Consider the following 18,799-nt stretch of genomic DNA (forward strand, 5'->3'; position numbering starts at 1 on the left):
CCCCTGGGGATTACAGAGTCCCATTCTACTTAGAGGAAGAAGGATGGAATTCTAACAGGTGGGAATGGGCATCCCGGACAGGAGGAAGTAGCCAAGGTTATGGCGTGGAAGGGAACAGGCAAGCCAAGGCACGTATGAAGAGCAGTGAAGTGTGTTTTGTAGTATAGGAAGATTATAATCAAATGATCAAATGCCAGTCTGCAAACAATCCAAGGAAATGTCTGGGATTCCCTGGTGAGCTCCATCATCTCTAGAATTGAATCTTTCTGAAGCTGTTCTGGTTCCCCAGATGAGATGCTTATTTCAGACTACTGTTGAAGAATCTAGGAGCAAGGGCATGACCTTTGACCTGGACAGACAGATAAAGTATATATGGGAACCTTTTTTAGGCAGTCTTTTAGCTTTGAGGCAGCCAGAATGAGTTAGCACAGGAAAGACAGCACAGAGTCGTGCAAAGAATAAGGCATCTTTTGAGTCAAGTGAAGCTGGCATTGATTCTCAATTGTATCTTGTACTCTGTATGGTCTCACTCAAGCATGTTTATCTTCTTCAAAGAAAGGATTGTAAGATTAAATGGAAATGTGTGTAGAGCACTAGTATTATTTGGAACATTCTATGTCTACACTGTAGTATCTGCTTTACTGTTAATTGTATTCCTACTCAGGGTAGCATGCCCTACCACAAATTACCTGATTATCTGGAAAGAAGAGGGCAGTGATAGTAAATGAAGTGGCAGATATATGCATACTTACATCCTAAACAAATCAGCTGTAGGGAGAGCAGTGTACCTGATTGCTCATTAGATTATATGTAGTCTTTTGTATAGTTCCCCAGTACTGAAAGCCTTTAGTCTTGAAAAACCCTAGTCTTGGGCCTTGGCCTTTGCCTAGACTTTTGTTTTCTATTGTCCCTGTCCCTAAGTCTGTTCTCCTTTATCTAGCAGGTCTCATTTCCTGTGAGGTACCTACTAGTGCCTCTCCCAGATTTGACCTTCCTATCACCTTACTCAGATCATCCTCTACTAAACCAGAGAGTGGCCTATACCTAATTCCTATCCCTTCAGAAAGCATACTTTGTGATCTTCCTATCCCTTTTTTTGTGTGTGTATGTGTTGGTTGAGAGGCTTGAATTTGGGGCCTAGGAGCTGTCCCTGAGCTCTTTTGCTCAAGACTAGCTCTCTACCACCTTGAGCCACAGCAACTTTAGTTTTCTGGTAGTTAATAGGAGATAAGAGTCTCATGGAGGGGCTGGGAAGTTGGCTCAGTGGTAGAGCGCTTGCCTTGCATGTCTGAGGCCCTGGGTTCGATTCCGGGGCACCACATAAGCAAAAAGAAAAAAGCCTGAAGTGGCACTATGGCTCAAGTGGTAGAGTGCTCACCTTGAGCTGAAGAGCTGAGGGACAGCACCCAGGCCCAGAGTTTAGCTCTCCTCCTCCCCCCACCCCACAAAAAAAACAAAAAGAGTCTCATGGACTTTCCTGCCTGGGCTGGCTTTGAACCATGATCCTCAGATCTCAGCCTCCTGAGTAGTTAGGATTATAGGCATGAGCCACCAGCACCTGGCCTTCCTATCTCTTTAAATAATTCTTTTTTTGGGGGGTGGGGAGTGGTACTGGAATTTGAACCTAGTACCTTGAGCTTGTTAACTAGGTGTTATACCACTTGAGCCACTCTTCCAGTCCCTACTCTTTGAATAGAAAGAAATGAAAAGCATGTGCTGAAATGACTTTTTTAAATTCAGAACTTTTTTTTTTGTCTGTTGTGGGGCTCGAACTCAGAGCCTGGGGTCTATCCCTGAGCTCTTTAGCTCAAGGCCAGCACTCTACCACTTCCTGTTTTCTGGTAGTTAATTGGAGATAAAAGTCTCACAGACTTTCCTGCCTGGGCTGGCTTTGAAAAAACCATAATCCTCAGTTCTCAGCCTCCTGAGTAGCTAAAATTACAGGCATGAGCCACCGGCATCTGGCTAAATTCAGAACTTTTATAGTAAAAAGATATAGATCATTTTTCCAAATAAACCTATCATACTTGAAAAGTAAACAAGTCCCAGCTGCTCTAAACCAAGAATACTCTAGACCCTTGGTGCTCTGGTGTCCAAGGAAGTGTCGCTGAATGTTTTAAAAGGAAAGACTCACTGGGAGCTTGTGGCTCACACCTGAAATCCCAGCTACTCAGGAGGCTAAGATCTGAGGATTGCTGTTCAAAGCTAGCCCAGGCAAGAAAGTCCGTAAGACTTTTACCTCCAATAAACCACCAGAAAAAGCCAGAAGTGGCTCTGTGGCTCAAGTGGTAGAATGCTAGTCTTGAGCAAAAGGAGCTCAGGGACAGCGTCTGGGCCCAGAGTTCAAGCTCCAGGACTGGCAAAAAAACCTCTGGGATAGGAGAGTGTGTTTTGGGAAAGCTTGAGAGAAAAGGGTGAGGCCATGTAGAGTTTAAGTGAAGGGAGGTATAAGTGCTCAGGAGTACCATGACTGATGGAGAGAAAGAGAGAAAAAAGCTACCAGCAAGCTGTCTCCCTGTCAGGGAGTTTCCTTTGATATCTACTAGAGAGCCCCCCACTAACCACTTCCTGATCACCAGGTATCAACACCTGCCTCTGCCTCCTTTGGCATATTCAGCATTTGTGGATATTGTTTACTGTCCCAGAAAGCCCCAGTCCATGCCTTGACTTGGAATATGTTTGCAGAGCAGGATGCCCTGTGGGGAGAAGAGCCTGTGGGAGATTCTCTCTAGTCCTTAGTGTCCTTCGGAGTAGTGGACAGGAAGGGTGAGTCAGTCTGTTCTTAGTGGGTGTGCCTTGATGGCAGTGTAAGAGACAGCCCTGTGGGTTTCTGGCCTTGGCCGTCTCTTTTCCCTGGACATACTCACAAAGGAGACAGGACCTCAGAAACAAGTGACAGAGAAGCCACCCCAACTCCTGCGGGTTTTCTGTCCCTAGTCACAATCTCAGCCTGCAATTTCTTCCCCCCCGGAAGCTGAAGCCAAGGAACTTCTATATTAGAAAAATATGGAAGTCTCTAGGGGCTGGGAAGGTGGCTCAGTGGTAGAGTACTTGCCTTGCATGCATGAGGCCCTGGATTCGATTCCTCAGCACCACATAAGCAAAAAGAAAAAAGCCGGAAGTGGCGCTGTGGCTCAAGTGGTAGAGCACTAGCCTTGAGCTGAAGAGCTGAGGGACAGCGCCCAGGGCCAGAGTTCAGGCCCCACAACTGGACCCCCCCCCCCAAAAAAAATATAGAAGTCTCAAATAGCCAGTTATAGAAAATTTAGCCCCTAAAAAACTCCATGCTGAGGCTTGAGGTGTAGCTCAGGTGGTAGAGTGGCTGCCTAGCATGCTAGCCTGCCTCACAGCCCTAGTTTCATTAACCCCTTACACTGCAAAATGAAAACACAAAGCCAGTGCTGGCATGGGACAGTGGTGCATTTCCTAAATATAAAGGGCTTGGGTGTTCTGGAACACCATCCTCTTCCTTCCATCTACCCAATCCAGAACAAACTAGGTGTCTCCCAAGGCACTGAGAGGCCCTTTAGTCACTGGCACTGACCAATGAGCAAGACCTGCAGTTGGGCCAGTCCCCACCACTTCCTCCTTAGGCTATATTTATATTCTCCATATGGAACCACAGCTTCTTGGAGATGTCCCTTCAGTAAGATGCTTGGAGTGCAGGGAGCCAGCTAGCCGCCATAATCCTTGGTCCATGGGGAGGCTACTCCTGGAATTTCTGGCTAGTTTGGAAGAGAAGCCGGATTCTAAGCATTCCCTGTTCTTAGATCCTCCTCCTGAAGCTGCCTCAGCCTCTCTGCTCTTGTCCTATGGTGGTGGGTCCTAACCAGAATGGAGTCTTTGCTGCCCAATTCTGCTTTCTTCTCTTGCTGCCCTTGCTTCTTGTTGCCCTAGAGGCCTGGAAAATGGGATGTGGGCCTGTCAAGGGCTTAGCATAAAATGTCTCTTGTGTATGTGCCTGTGTGTGCGCATGTGTGTCCTTTCATGCTCCAGGTTTGACTTTGAGGGTCTGGAGAGTGGTGATGATGGTGCATTTGATAAACTCCGGTCCTGGAGCAGGTCAATCGAGGACCTGCAGCCGCCCAGCATCCTGTCGGCCCCCTTCACCAACAGCCTCGCTCGCTCTGCGCGCCAGTCTGTGCTCCGGTATGTGTGTGCTCGCTCTGCCCGCCTGCCTCCCACCCCAGCCCCAGTCCAGGTCTCAGTAACTGCGGTGAGTGCTCATGCTCCTCCCTCCACTCTTGCTTCTAGGCTCAGCTCTCTTGCCCTCTGCCTGCCCGTCTGTCTCTGGTCTGTTCTCTCTGTCTCCCTGACTGCCCAGCGGTCTGTCCTGGGTAAGTACATCGTCCTTTGCTGTGCTGCCTCACCTGGGGCTCCAGCTCTCCCCCTCCTCCACTCCTCACTCTCAGCCATTTCTCCCCCAAACTCTCAGGCAGGGCTCAGGCTTTACTGGCTGATCCAGTTCCAGCTCTCATTGCTGTTACCTCTAACTCCCACTCTGCCCATCCAGTTCTCAGAGACCAGCTAGAACCTACCTGCCTGTTCCTCTCCTTCCCTGTTCTTCTTCCTCTGGCCTTTTTTCTCCAAAGCTGCTGTGCCTTCATTTGTCTATGGTGTTTTAAGAGCCATCTGCTAGTAGACTAGATGGCATCTCAGAGCCTCCCCCACCCATCCTCCACAGGAGGCTCTGGCTTGTTTCTCTTATGGCCCTATTTCTCTCCTTTGGATTTTATCCCTCAGAGTGCTCATCATTCTTGCCTTGAAGGAGCAGATCCATACTTGCTTCCTCTTTTTAAAATTTCTCTTCACAAACTCATCATTGAGGCTGCAAAGGGGTGGTACAAAGCCAGGTGTAGCCTCTTGGCTTCCCTTACACTTGTGGAGGTATGCCCTGCCTTTTGGAGACATAATAATGGGATGAGAGCCAAGATTTTCTACTCCATGAAAAGTGCAGTTTGGATAAATGTCTTTCTGGAAATATAGACTATAGGTCTACAGGACTACAAAGACGTCAGGTCTGTGTATTTCAAAAGGTCTCTGGAGTTAGCATGATTTAAACGCTGATGATAAAGTTTGAATCCTAGGAAGGTGTGAACAAAGGCCTCTTCCAGAGAGGTGAGCACAGGCTGACGGCCCTGCCTCCTGTGCTCTCATGGTTGTTGGCACACACTCCTTCTTGCCCATCTCGGCCGCTGCCAAGGGGCAGCCTGCTGTCTGGGTGATGAGGAGTGCTTTTGGATCCTTCAGCAGCCTCAACACCCACCTGACTGACTGGCCCTCTCCTCCAGATACAGCACTCTTCCTGGCCGCAGGGCCCTGAAGAACTCCCGCCTAGTGAGCCAAAAGGATGATGTTCACGTCTGTATCCTTTGTCTCAGAGCCATCATGAACTATCAGGTAAGAGACAGCACTAGCTACAGGTGCTCTACTTCTGCCTCATCTGTTGAATTAGGACAGCTAGCAGGGCACTGCTTTTATTTTATTTATTTTTTTTTTTGTGGGTCGTGGGGCTTGAACTCTGGGCCTGGGCGCTGTTCCTCAGCTCTTCAGCTCAAGGCGAGCGCTCTACCACTTGAGCTACAGCGCCACTTCCGGTTTTCTGGTGGTTTATTGGAGATAGGAGTCTCACGGTCTCTCCTGCCCGGGCTGGCTTTGAACCGCGATCCTCAGATCTCAGCCTCCTGAGTAGCTAGGATTACAGGCCTGAGCCACCAGCGCCCGGCTAGGGCACTGCTTTTAAAAGACAGGTTTGCCAGTAAGCTTGTGGCCAAGGAGATTGGCTAGGCTCTCCCTTTCTTACCAACAAGGTCCTCTCCTATCTCTTTGCTTACAGTATGGCTTCAATTTGGTCATGTCCCATCCCCACGCTGTCAATGAAATTGCGCTCAGCCTCAACAACAAGAATCCAAGGTGAGTTCCTTTCCTCCTCATTCTGCTCAGGGCTCCAAAGATCTCAGTTGCACTTACCCTGGACAAGTCCTGCCCGGATTTGTGGTCCTGTAGCCAGAGTCAGACCTTTGATTCTCCTTCCCCTCCATCTTGCTGGAAAAGTGTCCCTGGCTTCCTTCTGGTCTGCACAATTATTGAGGGAGCAAGTCTTCCTCTCACCCTTCCTTCCTTCCTTCCTTCCTTCCTTCCTTCCTTCCTTCCTTCCTTCCTTCCTTCCTTCCTTCCTTCCTTCCTTCCTTCCCTCCCTCCCTCCCTTTCTCTCGCTCTTTCTTTCTCTTGCTCTTTCTTTCTTTCTCTTGCTCTTCCTTCCTTCCTTCCTTTCTTTCTTTCTTTCTTTCTTTCCTTCTTTCTTTCTGTTATGTTTTCTTTTGTTTTGTCAGTTGTAGGGCTTGAACTCAGGGCCTGGATTCTATCCCTGAGCCCCTTTGCTCAAGGCTAGTACTTTACCACTTGAGTGAGCCACAGCACCACTTCCAGTTTTTGAGTGGTCAATTGGAGAGAAGAGTTTCAGAGGGACTTTTCTACCCAGGCTGGCTTTGAATCAATCCTCAGATCTCAGCCTCCTGAGTAACTAGGATTACAGGTGTCAGCCACCAGCGCCCAGCTTCTCTCACCTTTCTTTAAAAAAAAAAATTAATAAAACTAAAATCAAGGGTAGAAAAACTTGATAGTCCTCAGCAGTTTAATTCTTAGGTGATAAAACCATCCCTCTTACCAGTTCTGAGCTTTGTCCTTTTTTTTGGGGCGGGGGGTGGTCCGGTTGTGGGGCCTGAACTCTGGGCCTGGGCACTGTCCCTCAACTCTTCAGCTCAAGGATACCGCTCTACCACTTGAGCCACAGCGCCACTTCCGGCTTTTTTCTTTTTGCTTATGTGGTGCTGAGGAATCGAACTCAGGGCCTCATGCATGCAAGGCAAGTGCTCTACCATTAAGCCACCTTCCCAGCCCCAGGTTTGTCCTTTTTTAAAATGTATATTCTGTTTTGGCTGTAGTGGGATTTGATTCTCTCACCTTTCTAAAGCCTACCCTTTTCCTCACCACTGAGGCTGGATCTACCTTACAGAACAACTCCGCAGTTGTGGACATGAACTGTGTGGTGGCCTGATTAAGGTGCTAATCTTCCTTCCTTAGGACCAAAGCTCTGGTCTTGGAACTCCTGGCAGCTGTGTGTTTGGTGCGAGGAGGTCATGAAATTATTCTTGCTGCTTTTGACAATTTCAAAGAGGTCAGTCTCCTGCTGGCATGTTTCTATGTAGGAGTAGGGGGGCAAACGGGGAGAAGGCAGGGAGCCAGATAGGTAAGCACCATTTCTTAGGATTTCCAGTGATTTTAACATCTCTGATTGGCTAAGTAGCCTGCTTCCCAGAGCAGGAACAAAAACTAAAGCAAAATCAACTTCAATCCTGTTAGGTCTCATGGCAGGAAGCCTGCCAATTAGCTGGCTAAGAATGAATGTTCTGAGCTATAGTGCAGTGATCCTAATCTAATGGCCATCAGAATTACCAGAGGAGCTTGTTAAAAGTGTAGACCCCTTTAACCCTCTTCTGACCCACGGGAGCCTGGGCATCTGCTCTTTACAAGACTCCCCAGGCAGTCCTCCTGCTGTGAACCCATTGGAGGGACCTAGTTTACATAGGAAAAGGATGTCTCCTGGGCTGTTGATATAACCATTAGTGAGGGGAGAGAGAACTCCTGTGTGGAATTTCCCCAGCTCCCAGACTACCTTTGCAACCACAGTGCTTCAAAACACTGTGGGATTCCTCGACATCAGCCACAGCTGTCTTCCCACCCCTTCCTCTACTCTGGACCTCTTTCCTAGCATCCATTGTTCAATCCAGGAAACAGCTCTTCCTCCTTGAAGCTCAGGGGCTCTGAGGAGCCCTTGGACCCCTCTCAGTAGAGAGCTTTCCTGTACTAGTCCCACCCCTGTGGATCCCTGGGACCTCAGTCTCTTGCTTCAGTCATGGCGGAATTCCTCCTTTTAACTTTTTTTTTTGTCAGTCTTTTTTTTTTTTTTCGGTCATGGAGCTTGAACTCTGGGCCTGGGTGCTGTCCCTGAGCTCTTCAGCCCAAGGCTAACTCTCTACCTCTTGAGCCACAGCACCACTTCTGGTTTTCTGGTGGTTAACTGGAGATAAGAGTCTCATGGGCTTTCCTGCCTAGGCTGGTTTTGAACGGCGATCCTCAGGTCTCAGCCTCCTGAGTACTAGGATTACAGGCATGAGCCACTTGTACCCAGCCCTCCTTTTAACTCAGACACATCCGATCTCCCTGTTTCCCCTCGTAACCTGACCAGAGGCACCTAATACCCAATCCAAGGGCACAGGCTTTACTTGGTTCGGGATGGTAGGAGACCAGATACCCAGGGCCAGATTCCAGGTTCCCAGTTTTCTTTTACAGTGTTCAAAATGGATCATTCCCTAGATAGAGTTGTGGTTAAACTTAGTCGGAACTAGTGCTTTTGTCATAATGCTGCTGGAAGCCATGGTTCAGGGGTTTGGGTTCTGTGTGGAGCAGATCCTTTCCCTGAGAAAGTTTGCTGGTTCAGGTGTGCAAGGAGCTGCATCGATTTGAGAAGCTAATGGAATACTTCCGGAATGAAGACAGCAACATTGACTTCATGGTGAGGAACTAGGCCAGTGCATACCCATCAGAAAGAACTATGAGCTTCTTAAGGTCAGGAACCATTTTGACTGTATTTTGATATTCTGCCCTTTCCCAGGTGGCCTGCATGCAGTTCATCAACATTGTGGTGCACTCAGTGGAAGACATGAACTTCCGGGTCCACTTGCAGTATGAGTTTACCAAGCTGGGGCTAGAGGAGTTCCTGCAGGTGAGCTGGTCGGGGTCCTGATCAAGTAAAGCATTTGGAGATAATCTTAGACCCAGCACGAAGAATGCTTAAAGCCGGGCATTGGTGGCTCACGCCTGTAATCCTAGCTACTCAGGAGGCTGAGATCTGAGGATGGCGGTTCAAAGCCAGCCCGGGCAGGAAAAGTCCATGAGACTCTTATCTCCAATTAGCCACCAGAAAGCTGGAAGTGGCACTGTGGCTCAAGTGGGAGAGTACTTGCCTTGAGCTGAAGAGCTCAGGGACAGTGCCCAGGCCTAGAGTTCAAATTCCATGACTGACCAAAAAAAATTTATTATTATTATTTTTTTTTTACAAGAATTTAGTCCTGGATACTTCTAAAATCTACTAGTCTTCTCTGGGACTCAGGACCTCCTGCAGAGAGCTCTCCAGTCCGGTAACTTCATTGGAACCAGACTCTTAACATGATGCTGATTGTGTGTTCTAGGAAGTGGTAGTGGGAGACGATGAGAATGAAGATTTTCCAGGAGCCCCTTCCATCCTCTGCTAGCTCCCTTAACTACTACTCTCTTTGCTTTTCCCCAGAAGTCAAGGCACACGGAGAGTGAGAAGCTGCAGGTGCAGATTCAGGCATATCTGGACAACGTGTTTGATGTTGGGGGATTGTTAGAAGATGCTGAAACTAAGAATGTAGCCCTGGAGAAGGTGGAAGAGCTGGAGGAGCACGTGTCTCATGTAGGTGGTCTCTTTTGCTGTTCACGCTAGTGTTGAGGGTGGGGGATGGGCATCATTTAAGTTCCAGAAATCCTGAGCTGATCTACTTGTCTCCATATTAAGCCTCAAGGCGGCTTTAGAACCATCAAGGCTCTGGCTTGATTCACTGGACTCCTTACTGGGACACATACATGCAGTGACCTTCATGCTGGGCATTAGGTGACCTCAGGCTGAGGACACCACTACTTGCCTTGTATCTATCCATTTTGGTTTCTTTCTTTTCTTTTTTCTTTTTTGCTGGTACTGGGGCTTGAACTCAGGACCTTTCACTCAGTTGGTTTGCTTGTTCACAGCTGGCACTGGAGGGCTGGGAAGGTGGCTCAGTGGTAGAGCGCTTGCCTTGCATGCCTGAGGCCCTGGGTTCAATTCCTTAGCACCACATAAGAAAAAAGCCAGAAGTGGCACTGTGGCTCAAGTGGTAGAGCACTAGCCTTGAGCTGAAGAGCTGAGGGACAGCGCCCAGGCCCAGAGTTCAGGCCCCACGACTGGGAACCCCCCCCCCCCAAAAAAAAAAAAAAAACAGCTGGCACTGGACACTGAGCCACACCTCAAGTCAGGCTTTTTGTTGGTTAATTGAAGATGGACTCTCTTAGACTTTTCTGCCTACGTTGGCTTCCAAACCACAATCCTCCTGGTCTCAGGCTCTTCAGAAGCTAGCATTGCAAGTGAGCCACGGGTGTTAAGCTCTGTTCCTATTTCATGTATATTAGACCCTGGCCCATGAGTTTCGTAGGGAAGCCGCTTGCCCTTGTAGCATTATGGTGGGGGTGCCCAGGTCCTGACTGGGTGTCAGACTATCCTGGGTGCTCAGGATTTAACATAATCCTGCCTTTTCCATCTTGCAGCTCACAGAAAAGCTTTTGGACCTGGAGAATGAGAACATGATGCGGGTGGCTGAATTGGAGAAGCAGCTGCTGCAGCGAGAGAAAGAACTGGAGAGCATCAAGGTTCAGTAATCTGGGGAAGAGAGGACCTGGGCTCCATGGTCTAGGGCCTTGCTTTTCTTTCCTCAGTTATGGTGGGCTGATGATTTTACCCATATTTTTGTGCCAGTCCTGGGGCTTGAACTTGGGGTCTGGGCACTGTGCCTGAGCGTTTTTAGTCAAGATAGTGCTCTACCACTTGAACCATAGCTCCATTTCTGACTTTTTTGTGGCTAATTGGAGCTAAGTCTCGTGGACTTTCTTGGTCAGAGTTGGCTTTGATCTATAATCCTAAGATCCCGGCCTCCTGAGTTGTTAGGATCACAGGTGTGAACTGCTGCTGCCCCAAAATAATCCCTTTTTTTTTTTTTTTTTTTTTTGTGCCAGTCGTGGGGCTTGAACTCTGGGCCTGGGCGCTGTCCCTGTGCTTTTCAGCTCAAGGCCAGTGCTTTACCACTTGAGCCACAGCACCACTTCCAGTTTTCTAGTGGTTTATTGGAGAGTCTCACGGACTTTCCTGCCCGGGCTGGCTTTGAACAGTGATCCTCAGATCTCAACCTCCTGAGTAGCTAGAATTACAGACATGAGCCACCGGCACCCGGCTAATAATCCCATTTTTTAGCTGAAGAAGGAAGCTGAAAACAGAGTGGGCCAGACAAACTGGGTGAGAATGGATATGGTACCCATAAGCATCCCTGGAGTCTTCAGGCGAGACTGCCTTCTTCATGTACTCCCTCATCCCTGATTACAGAGCAGGATCAGAGTAGCCCATTCTTTCTGGCTTTTTCTTAGGTTCTACCAGGCATCCTAGATTAGAAGGTAGGGGGTTCATCATATTTGTCCCTTTTTTGGTCTCCTTGCCTACCTTGTTACTGGTTATAAAGCCATGCCTCCACCTTTGTTTTCTTCTGGAGGAATATGATTATACTGGCTCTGTTGCTACACACACACACACACACACACACACACACGTGCATACATATGTATTTGGGCACATGTGTACATGTGGATATATTTGTGTGTTTATGCACAGCCCCTGTTAAATACAGAGCTATGAGGGTCTAGAGATGGCTCATACAAGGCCTGTCCATGGGGCTTCCAAATGAATGATATACCATGGCCAAATGAAAAAAAAAAACAGTAGTGAGAAGCAAAAAGTTACGGAGAGAGCAGCAGTGTCAGACTGTCAGTGGTCCAAAGGGAGTGTTTCTCAGGGGGATCCTTTTCCCTGGGGGTTTGAGTGGCCTTAGCGATGAGACTAGACTGGAGCAGGAAGGAAGGACTCATCCAGGTACTAGTGAGGCAGGCCAGCTCTTCTTCTTACCTCTGCTCCCCACATGGAATTGTGCTTTTCTGAATACCTTCATAGATCCCTTGGTCCCTTGGGTAGGAATTCTCATTCCTTGGTAGCAGCAGCTGTTGTGATTCTAAACCCCGCCCCCCCACCCACTTTCCTCAATGGCTGATAGGAGACATACGAGAACACAAACCACCAGGTGCATACCCTTCGGAGGCTCATTAAGGAGAAGGAGGAGGCCTTCCAACGCCGATGCCACTTGGAGCCAAGTGCCCGGGGCTTGGAGTCTGTGGGTGGAGAGGTCCTGGCCAGGATAGGCCCTGCAGAGCTGAGTGAAGGCATACCACCCTCTGACCTGGACCTGCTGGCTTCAGCCCCACTGGCTGAGGAAGCCCTTCCTCTGCCCCCTCCACCAGCTCCACCTTTGCCTCCACCCCCTCCTCCATTACCAGGTAACTAAGACCTCTGAGCTGGAAGGAACAATGTTTTTATGGGAGCCAAATGTGTAGTCAGTAGTGTCTTCCTGGAAGAGTAGCTGGGAGATTGCATCATTTGAGGGCTGGAAGGATAGGAAGTGAGGATGAGAAGGCTGAGAGTGGAAGCAGATATAAAGCAGCACAGGTTACTAGTGGAGGAGTGGCAGGAACAGAACCTGCTTCTAAGATCTTCAAGATGTTGCTCCTAATTCCTCTGAGATCAGTCAAGCAGAGGCTTAACTGAAATGGTCTGAGACTAGCTTGAGCTGTTATTAAGGACTCCTGGGAGTAGCCTGAGCAGATTCCACATAGGGTGGAATATGGACAGGTGGTGAGGGTGGCCTGGGAAGAGAGTCATGACCCTGTGGATCAATGTACCATTCCTTTTTCCTCCAGACAAGTGTCCCCCAGCCCCACCTCTCCCTGGTGCTGCTCCCTCAGTAGTACTGACGGTGGGCCTGTCAGGTGAGTCCCCAGGGTGCTGGGCAGGCTGGTGATACAAGGAAAATGTATCCTTGGGCTCTGCCTTACTGATCATCTTTCTAAACTAGCCATTCGCATTAAGAAACCTATCAAGACCAAGTTCCGGCTACCAGTCTTCAACTGGACAGCACTGAAACCCAATCAGATCAGTGGCACTGTCTTCAGTGAACTTGATGATGAGAAGATCTTGGAGGTGACAGGGTTTAGGGCCTAGAGGGCTGGGGGTTGGAGACTAGGCTGCTCTTTTAGCCAGGTCTCCTGGACTTGGAAAAGCCCTCAACCAGAATGGGTCAGTTCCAATTCTGTCCTGCAGGAGCCAGAGTTGGGCCCATGCTGGGCATGCTGTCAGTGCTCTCATAGTGTGAGACTGAATCATTGTCCTTTCTTACGTACTTCTGCCAGGACCTAGACCTGGACAAGTTTGAAGATTTGTTTAAGACGAAAGCCCAGGGCCCTGCTCTTGACCTCATCTGCTCCAAAAATAAGACAGCACAAAAGGCTGCCAGCAAGGTGACCCTCTTAGAAGCCAACCGTGCCAAGAACCTGGCCATCACCCTACGCAAAGCTGGCCGCTCAGCTGAGGAGATCTGCAGGGCCATCCACACGTGAGGCTCCCTTCCCTGAGGCCCTGGGGCCCCAGACAATCAGCAACCTATTTATCCACTGAAGAGTTTGGCTTTTCCCAGTTTCTAGGGTTCCTGACAGAACTTTCTCACACACTTCAGTCATCCACTGGGCAGAACTTACTGCATCTGTGCTGTGTCAGACACAGAATGAGGAGGTACAGATTCAGCCCAGGCTTTTACCCAGAGAATTAACTGGTGGGAACAGTGCAGTAACACCAAGCAGATATTACCAGGCTGGTAGGATGTAGATAGGAGAGGCAATATGGCTGAGTTTGGTCAGGGTGGAGTAGTCCTTCCAAGAAGAGGTGCTTTCTCAACTGGGACTGAAGGAAGTACACAGGTTAGTGCAGTTCAGGCCCAGAGGAAGGAGCCTGGTACTTTGGATACTAAAAACGAAATGTGATAGGAAGTTCCAGGCAGGGCAGACAGTAGACCGAAGTCATCCTACTTAACCATACGTGCAGAGGGAAGTTATTGAAAGGCTTTTAAACAGAAGCCTGGAACATTTCCCCACGATCATTGCTGTGTCCTCTGCACAGCTTCTCCACCCCTGATTTTTCTAGGGATGAGGGGAATGTGGACAAATGCCAGGTCTAAGGTAGTCCTCTTTTCTACACAGGTTTGACCTGCAGACACTACCAGTGGACTTTGTTGAGTGCCTGATGCGCTTCCTGCCCACAGAGGCTGAGGTGAAGCTGCTTCGACAATATGAGCGTGAGCGGCAGCCTCTGGAAGAGCTTGCAGCAGAGGACCGCTTCATGCTGCTCTTCAGCAAGGTGGAGCGGCTCACCCAGCGAATGGCCGGCATGGCCTTCTTGGGCAACTTTCAGGACAACCTGCAAATGCTCACACCGGTATAGCTCCCACCCAAATCACAGACCCCCACTGTGACCTATCTATCCCATTCCATCCCTGCTGGTCATCTTCCTTGCTAGTCTTTTTTTGGGGGGAGGGGTCAGTCATGGGGCTTGAACTCTGGGCCTAAACTATGTCCCTCAGCTCTTCAGCTCAAGGCTAGCGCTCTACCACTTGAGCTATAGCGCCACTTCCAGTTTTCTGGTGGTTTATTGGAGATAAGAGTTTCACCGACTTTCCTGCCGGGACTGCCTTTGAATCTCGATCCTCAGATCTCAGCCTCCTGAGTAGCTAGGATTACAGGCGTGAGCCACAGGCGCCTGGCTTCCCTGCTAGTCTTTATAGCCACTCCAATTTTACCTCCCTCCCAGCCTGGGTGACTCTGTTCATCTCTTCTTCTAGCAACTGAATGCCATCATCGCAGCCTCAGCTTCAGTCAAGTCCTCACAGAAACTGAAGCAGATGCTGGAGGTAAGGAGAGGAGATAAACAGGGTGCTGTTGGTTCCCACGTACAGGGTAGGGGCCTGGGGTGATATGGAGAAGAGGAAGTAGCCTTGGAGCTTGGTCTGAACTGCTCACCCCTCACATTTTATGGACAGATCATACTTGCACTGGGGAACTACATGAACAGCAGCAAGCGAGGAGCTGTGTATGGCTTCAAGCTCCAAAGTCTAGATCTGGTAAATGGAGGGACAGCATGGGCGGGAAGCTAGGTAAGCAGTGGTAGAGCAGCATGTTCAGCTCTCTGGTCCCCTCCCTCACAGCTCCTGGACACAAAGTCCACTGACCGGAAGATGACACTTCTCCATTTCATCGCCTTGACAGTGAAGGAGAAATACCCAGACCTAGCTAACTTCTGGCATGAGCTACACTTTGTGGAGAAGGCTGCAGCAGGTGAGGGGAGCCTGGCTGGGTGGCCCTGCCCTCTCATCCAGCCTAGGACAATCCCTGGAAGCTATGAGAGGGAATGCTTGGTTCCATTTGTTTCTGGCTTTTGTTATCTTCTTTCTGACAACTTCAAAGCTTTCCGAAGGAGCCACCCAGAGTCCTCCTAGGCCCAGCCCAGCCCTGGGAGTGGGAACAGGAAGGGGAGCAAGGACTTTACTCCCATCCTCCACCAAGTGGTCCAGAGACAGCATTTGTCTTGAACATATGCAATGTGATTCTAAGAACTATAAATGTCCTCCATAGACATAGAGCACTTGTTTCTACCACAGCTGCAAAAGCAGATACAAGCCTAAAACAGCTGCACTGTGAAAACCAGCAGTTCCCCCTTGATTTTGTTCTTTGGGGTCTTGAGCTCATAGCCTCCATTTGTTTCCCCTGCCTCTTAGAACTCAACTGGCTTGGTACATGTCCACATGGGTGTGAGACCCCAAGGGAGCCTGTGTCTGGGGGAGGGCAAGGTTGTGGAAGCCTTGGGCCGGTTTCAGCCAGGCCTCTGGTGACTACAGTGTCCCTGGAGAACGTGCTGCTAGACGTGAAGGAGTTGGGCCGGGGTATGGAGCTAATTCGGCGGGAGTGCAGCCTTCATGACAACAGTGTCCTTCGGAGCTTCCTCAATACCAATGAAGGCAAACTGGACAAGCTCCAGCGTGATGCCAAGACAGCTGAGGTAAACAAAGGATGGAGGGGGTGGGAAGGGCCAGGACCAAGGCACTAGAGCCAGGTAGGCCTCCAGCTCTTGACTGGCTGTATGTAGGAGGAAGACAGTGCTTTAGAGGTGACCATCGTGGCTAGAGATTGAGAGCTTTGGGGAACTTACATTTTTTCTAGTTCAGCAGCTCAGGTGGTTGATTTTCCAGCTTTTGGTTCCAGGCTCTGCTTTCACGTCTCTAGTGTTAGTTGAATTTCTGCCTAGCAGGCTTATCCCTCCGCCCATCCCTTCCTTAGGAGGCCTACAATGCAGTTGTGCGCTACTTTGGTGAGAGTCCCAAGACCACACCTCCTTCTGTCTTTTTCCCAGTATTTGTCAGATTCATTCGTTCTTACAAGGTAAGCTGTAGAGTTTTTAATGAGTTTGGCTAAGACAAAATTTACTGGGGGGAGAGCACTTGGGCTTCAGCTGTGGGCTGTTCTGGGGAGAGAGCAATGGAGGACCAGGAGGGCTGGTGACAGGCCTCTTAACTGTGAACCAGTAGGCAGGGTGGGGGCCCAGGCCCTTCCTGTCATTGTTTGGGGCAGGAAGTGCCCCTCCAGAGTGTGGCCACCTGGGGTTAGCTGGTCCCACTGCCACCTACTCTCCACCCTCAATGTTTTAGCCCCTCCTCTCCCAGCGTGTGTGAACCTCACCCTCCACCCCTGTGGTTCTTAGGAAGCAGAACAAGAGAATGATGCCCGGAAGAAGCAGGAGGAGGTAATGAGGGAGAAGCAGCTGGCTCAGGAAGCCAAGAAGCTGGATGCCAAGGTGGGTGGAACCAAGAGCTGGCCTGGAGAAGGCAGCAAGACAAAGAACTGGGGGCTGAGGAGGAACAGAGCTAGAAAAAAGATGGAAAATTGGGACAGATTCCCAGAGGGCCCGGGGATTGAAGGCCAGAGGGATTGAGAGGGGGATTCCCAGCAGTGCAGAGGCATACTCAAACTGAATCTTGGGACAGGAACCAGTCCCCTGTCAAATTAGTGAGTTCCTTCCCCCTCCTATGTTGGCCCTAGACTCCATCCCAGAGGAACAAGTGGCAACAACAGGAGCTAATTGCAGAGTTGAGGCGGCGCCAGGCTAAGGAGCACCGGCCTGTTTATGAGGGAAAGGACGGTACCATTGAGGACATCATTACAGGTGGGGTCTTGCCCGTCCCAGGGCCTACCCATTGGGCCCAGCTCCCAGAGCCCAACCTAACCCCTCAGGCCTTCCTCCCACTCCCCCATCCCCATGAGGCCTGACGGCTGTGTCTCTCTCCTGGGCCACAGTGCTGAAGAGTGTCCCTTTCACGGCCCGTACTGCCAAGCGGGGCTCACGCTTCTTCTGTGATACAGCCCACCATGATGAATCAAACTGTTAACCCCCAAGCCTGGGGCCCCTGACAGGTACCAGGCACCACAGCTGCCCCCTCTGCATGCCCGCCTTCCTCAACTACAGGAACTCACAGGCAACTCTTGCATGCCTTGGAAGCATCCTGTGTCAGCCTTCTAGCAATGGGAACACCTATTTCTTGCATGCTCCATGCTCTGAGAAGCATGGCTTATTTCCTGCATGTGCCCTTGTGGAAATGATCTCTCTCTCTCTCCCACTAATGCTGTCTCCTGGCTTCTACTAAGACTCAGACTCAAGTGATAGTGAATTGCCAGGCCAGGGAGCTGTGCCAGAGCAGGCAGGACCAGGCCTGTGGTTATGGACTGCTAAAGCTCCATTCCTAGGGTAGGGATCCTTAGGCTTCTCCAAAGAGTTCAGCAGTAGCCGCTGCCAGGGACAGTCAGATATCACTTGAGCTCTGCTTCTTGACATCTAGTTGGCCTGGGGTCTCTTCCTGAGTTTACCTTGTCTCTGTGCCACAGCCTCTTTTCACCCCACCTCATCTTCTGGAAAAACAAAAAGACCTATCCATCTCTCCATCAGGCCAAAGCCTCTCCAAGCTCCTCCTCATCTCCACTGCTTGCTGCTTCCCTGCCCTGCTCAGTCTTCCTGCTCCTTCACAGGCCTCTTGTCTTCCCCACAGGCCTCCGCCACCAGCCTGTTGTTCGCCACCAAGCCAGGAGTGCTGCACCATTCAGTGTACACCCTCGGGCCCCAGGCCCCCACTGAGAGACCCGACCCTCTTGGAAGCAGAAGCACTTCAACTCTTGAGTTCTCCAAGTCTAGACAAGGAATCTGACCTGAAGCAATGGGCCTGGCAAAAGGCTGTGCTGTGCCATTATACACACTTGGTCTCTGGGGTCCTGGCACTTCCTTAGTGCCTCCCATGCTGCACTTTGCCCCATAGTCCTCATTTCCTGGAGGGTCAGTTCTGAGCTGGGAAAAAACCACTTCCAGCATAGTCCCCCAAGCTCCTCTCCCACTAGAGTTCCATGGGATAAGAGAAATGTGTCCCCCCCCCCCCCCCCTTCTTTTCCCCTTTTCTTTGGCCTAGAAGTTCCAGGCTGAGGGAGTTCTGGGGACTCTGCCAGTCTCAGATATCTCTTACCAAAAGCAAGGCTATGCTATGCCTGGGCCCTGCCACACACACTCTGCTATCCTCTTGAGAGAAGGGTAGAGGAGCTATGTCAGGCCCAATGCCCTTCCCCTTGGCCCTTCCAGGCTAGGCAAACACTGTCCTTGTGAGGTAGCTGAAGAGTAGAGGTGCTCTCCTGCACTACAGCAAGGGTGTGCCAACAGCCCATGTCCTGTCTTCAGCTAGGTGGTTTTTGGCAGGGGATAGCACATGGAGCATCTTTACAGACTATTTTACTCAGTTCCCTATCAGCTTCTTCTGAGCCCTTGGAAGGGAATGCGGGGCCATCTCTTTTTGTACATGTACCAATCCCTTCTCTCTTGTACATAAACCCCAGACCTTCCTTCTCAACAAAGGCTTGAAGCTCCATGCTGACTATGTCTCTTCTTTCTGAGCTTGGGAATCTAGGGATGGAAAGCAGATTGGAGGTGAGCTGAGAAACCTGGAGAAAGGAG

At 50.0% G+C, this 18,799-nt stretch overlaps 1 protein-coding gene across 5 annotated transcripts in view; it reads left to right on the forward strand.

The window, feature by feature from the left end:
- The window catches only part of Fmnl3 (formin like 3), a 69,154-nt gene extending 50,441 nt beyond the window's left edge, over nt 1-18,713 (forward strand). The window contains exons 6-27 of one of the 5 annotated variants that reach the window (XM_042677649.1): nt 3,997-4,149; nt 5,292-5,400; nt 5,837-5,913; nt 7,084-7,177; nt 8,501-8,575; nt 8,675-8,785; nt 9,350-9,499; nt 10,384-10,485; nt 11,931-12,210; nt 12,631-12,699; nt 12,786-12,910; nt 13,120-13,322; nt 13,963-14,197; nt 14,601-14,669; nt 14,799-14,879; nt 14,964-15,093; nt 15,654-15,814; nt 16,093-16,194; nt 16,514-16,606; nt 16,852-16,975; nt 17,107-17,223; nt 17,853-17,938. In XM_042677649.1, the coding sequence (XP_042533583.1) occupies nt 3,997-4,149; nt 5,292-5,400; nt 5,837-5,913; nt 7,084-7,177; nt 8,501-8,575; nt 8,675-8,785; nt 9,350-9,499; nt 10,384-10,485; nt 11,931-12,210; nt 12,631-12,699; nt 12,786-12,910; nt 13,120-13,322; nt 13,963-14,197; nt 14,601-14,669; nt 14,799-14,879; nt 14,964-15,093; nt 15,654-15,814; nt 16,093-16,194; nt 16,514-16,606; nt 16,852-16,975; nt 17,107-17,198 (2,635 nt within the window). In that variant the 3' untranslated portion in view covers nt 17,199-17,223; nt 17,853-17,938. Of the gene's footprint in view, nt 1-3,996; nt 4,150-5,291; nt 5,401-5,836; nt 5,914-7,083; nt 7,178-8,500; nt 8,576-8,674; nt 8,786-9,349; nt 9,500-10,383; nt 10,486-11,930; nt 12,211-12,630; nt 12,700-12,785; nt 12,911-13,119; nt 13,323-13,962; nt 14,198-14,600; nt 14,670-14,798; nt 14,880-14,963; nt 15,094-15,653; nt 15,815-16,092; nt 16,195-16,513; nt 16,607-16,851; nt 16,976-17,106; nt 17,224-17,852 lie in introns of all 5 variants that reach the window. The other 4 variants (XM_042677650.1, XM_042677651.1, XM_042677652.1 and 1 more) reach the window with 4 other exon arrangements.
- Nucleotides 18,714-18,799: the final 86 nt, after the last annotated feature.

Source organism: Dipodomys spectabilis, unplaced genomic scaffold, assembly GCF_019054845.1.
Source record: "Dipodomys spectabilis isolate Male_0828 unplaced genomic scaffold, ASM1905484v1 ptg000039l, whole genome shotgun sequence".
Classification (NCBI taxonomy): Eukaryota; Metazoa; Chordata; class Mammalia; order Rodentia; family Heteromyidae; genus Dipodomys; species Dipodomys spectabilis.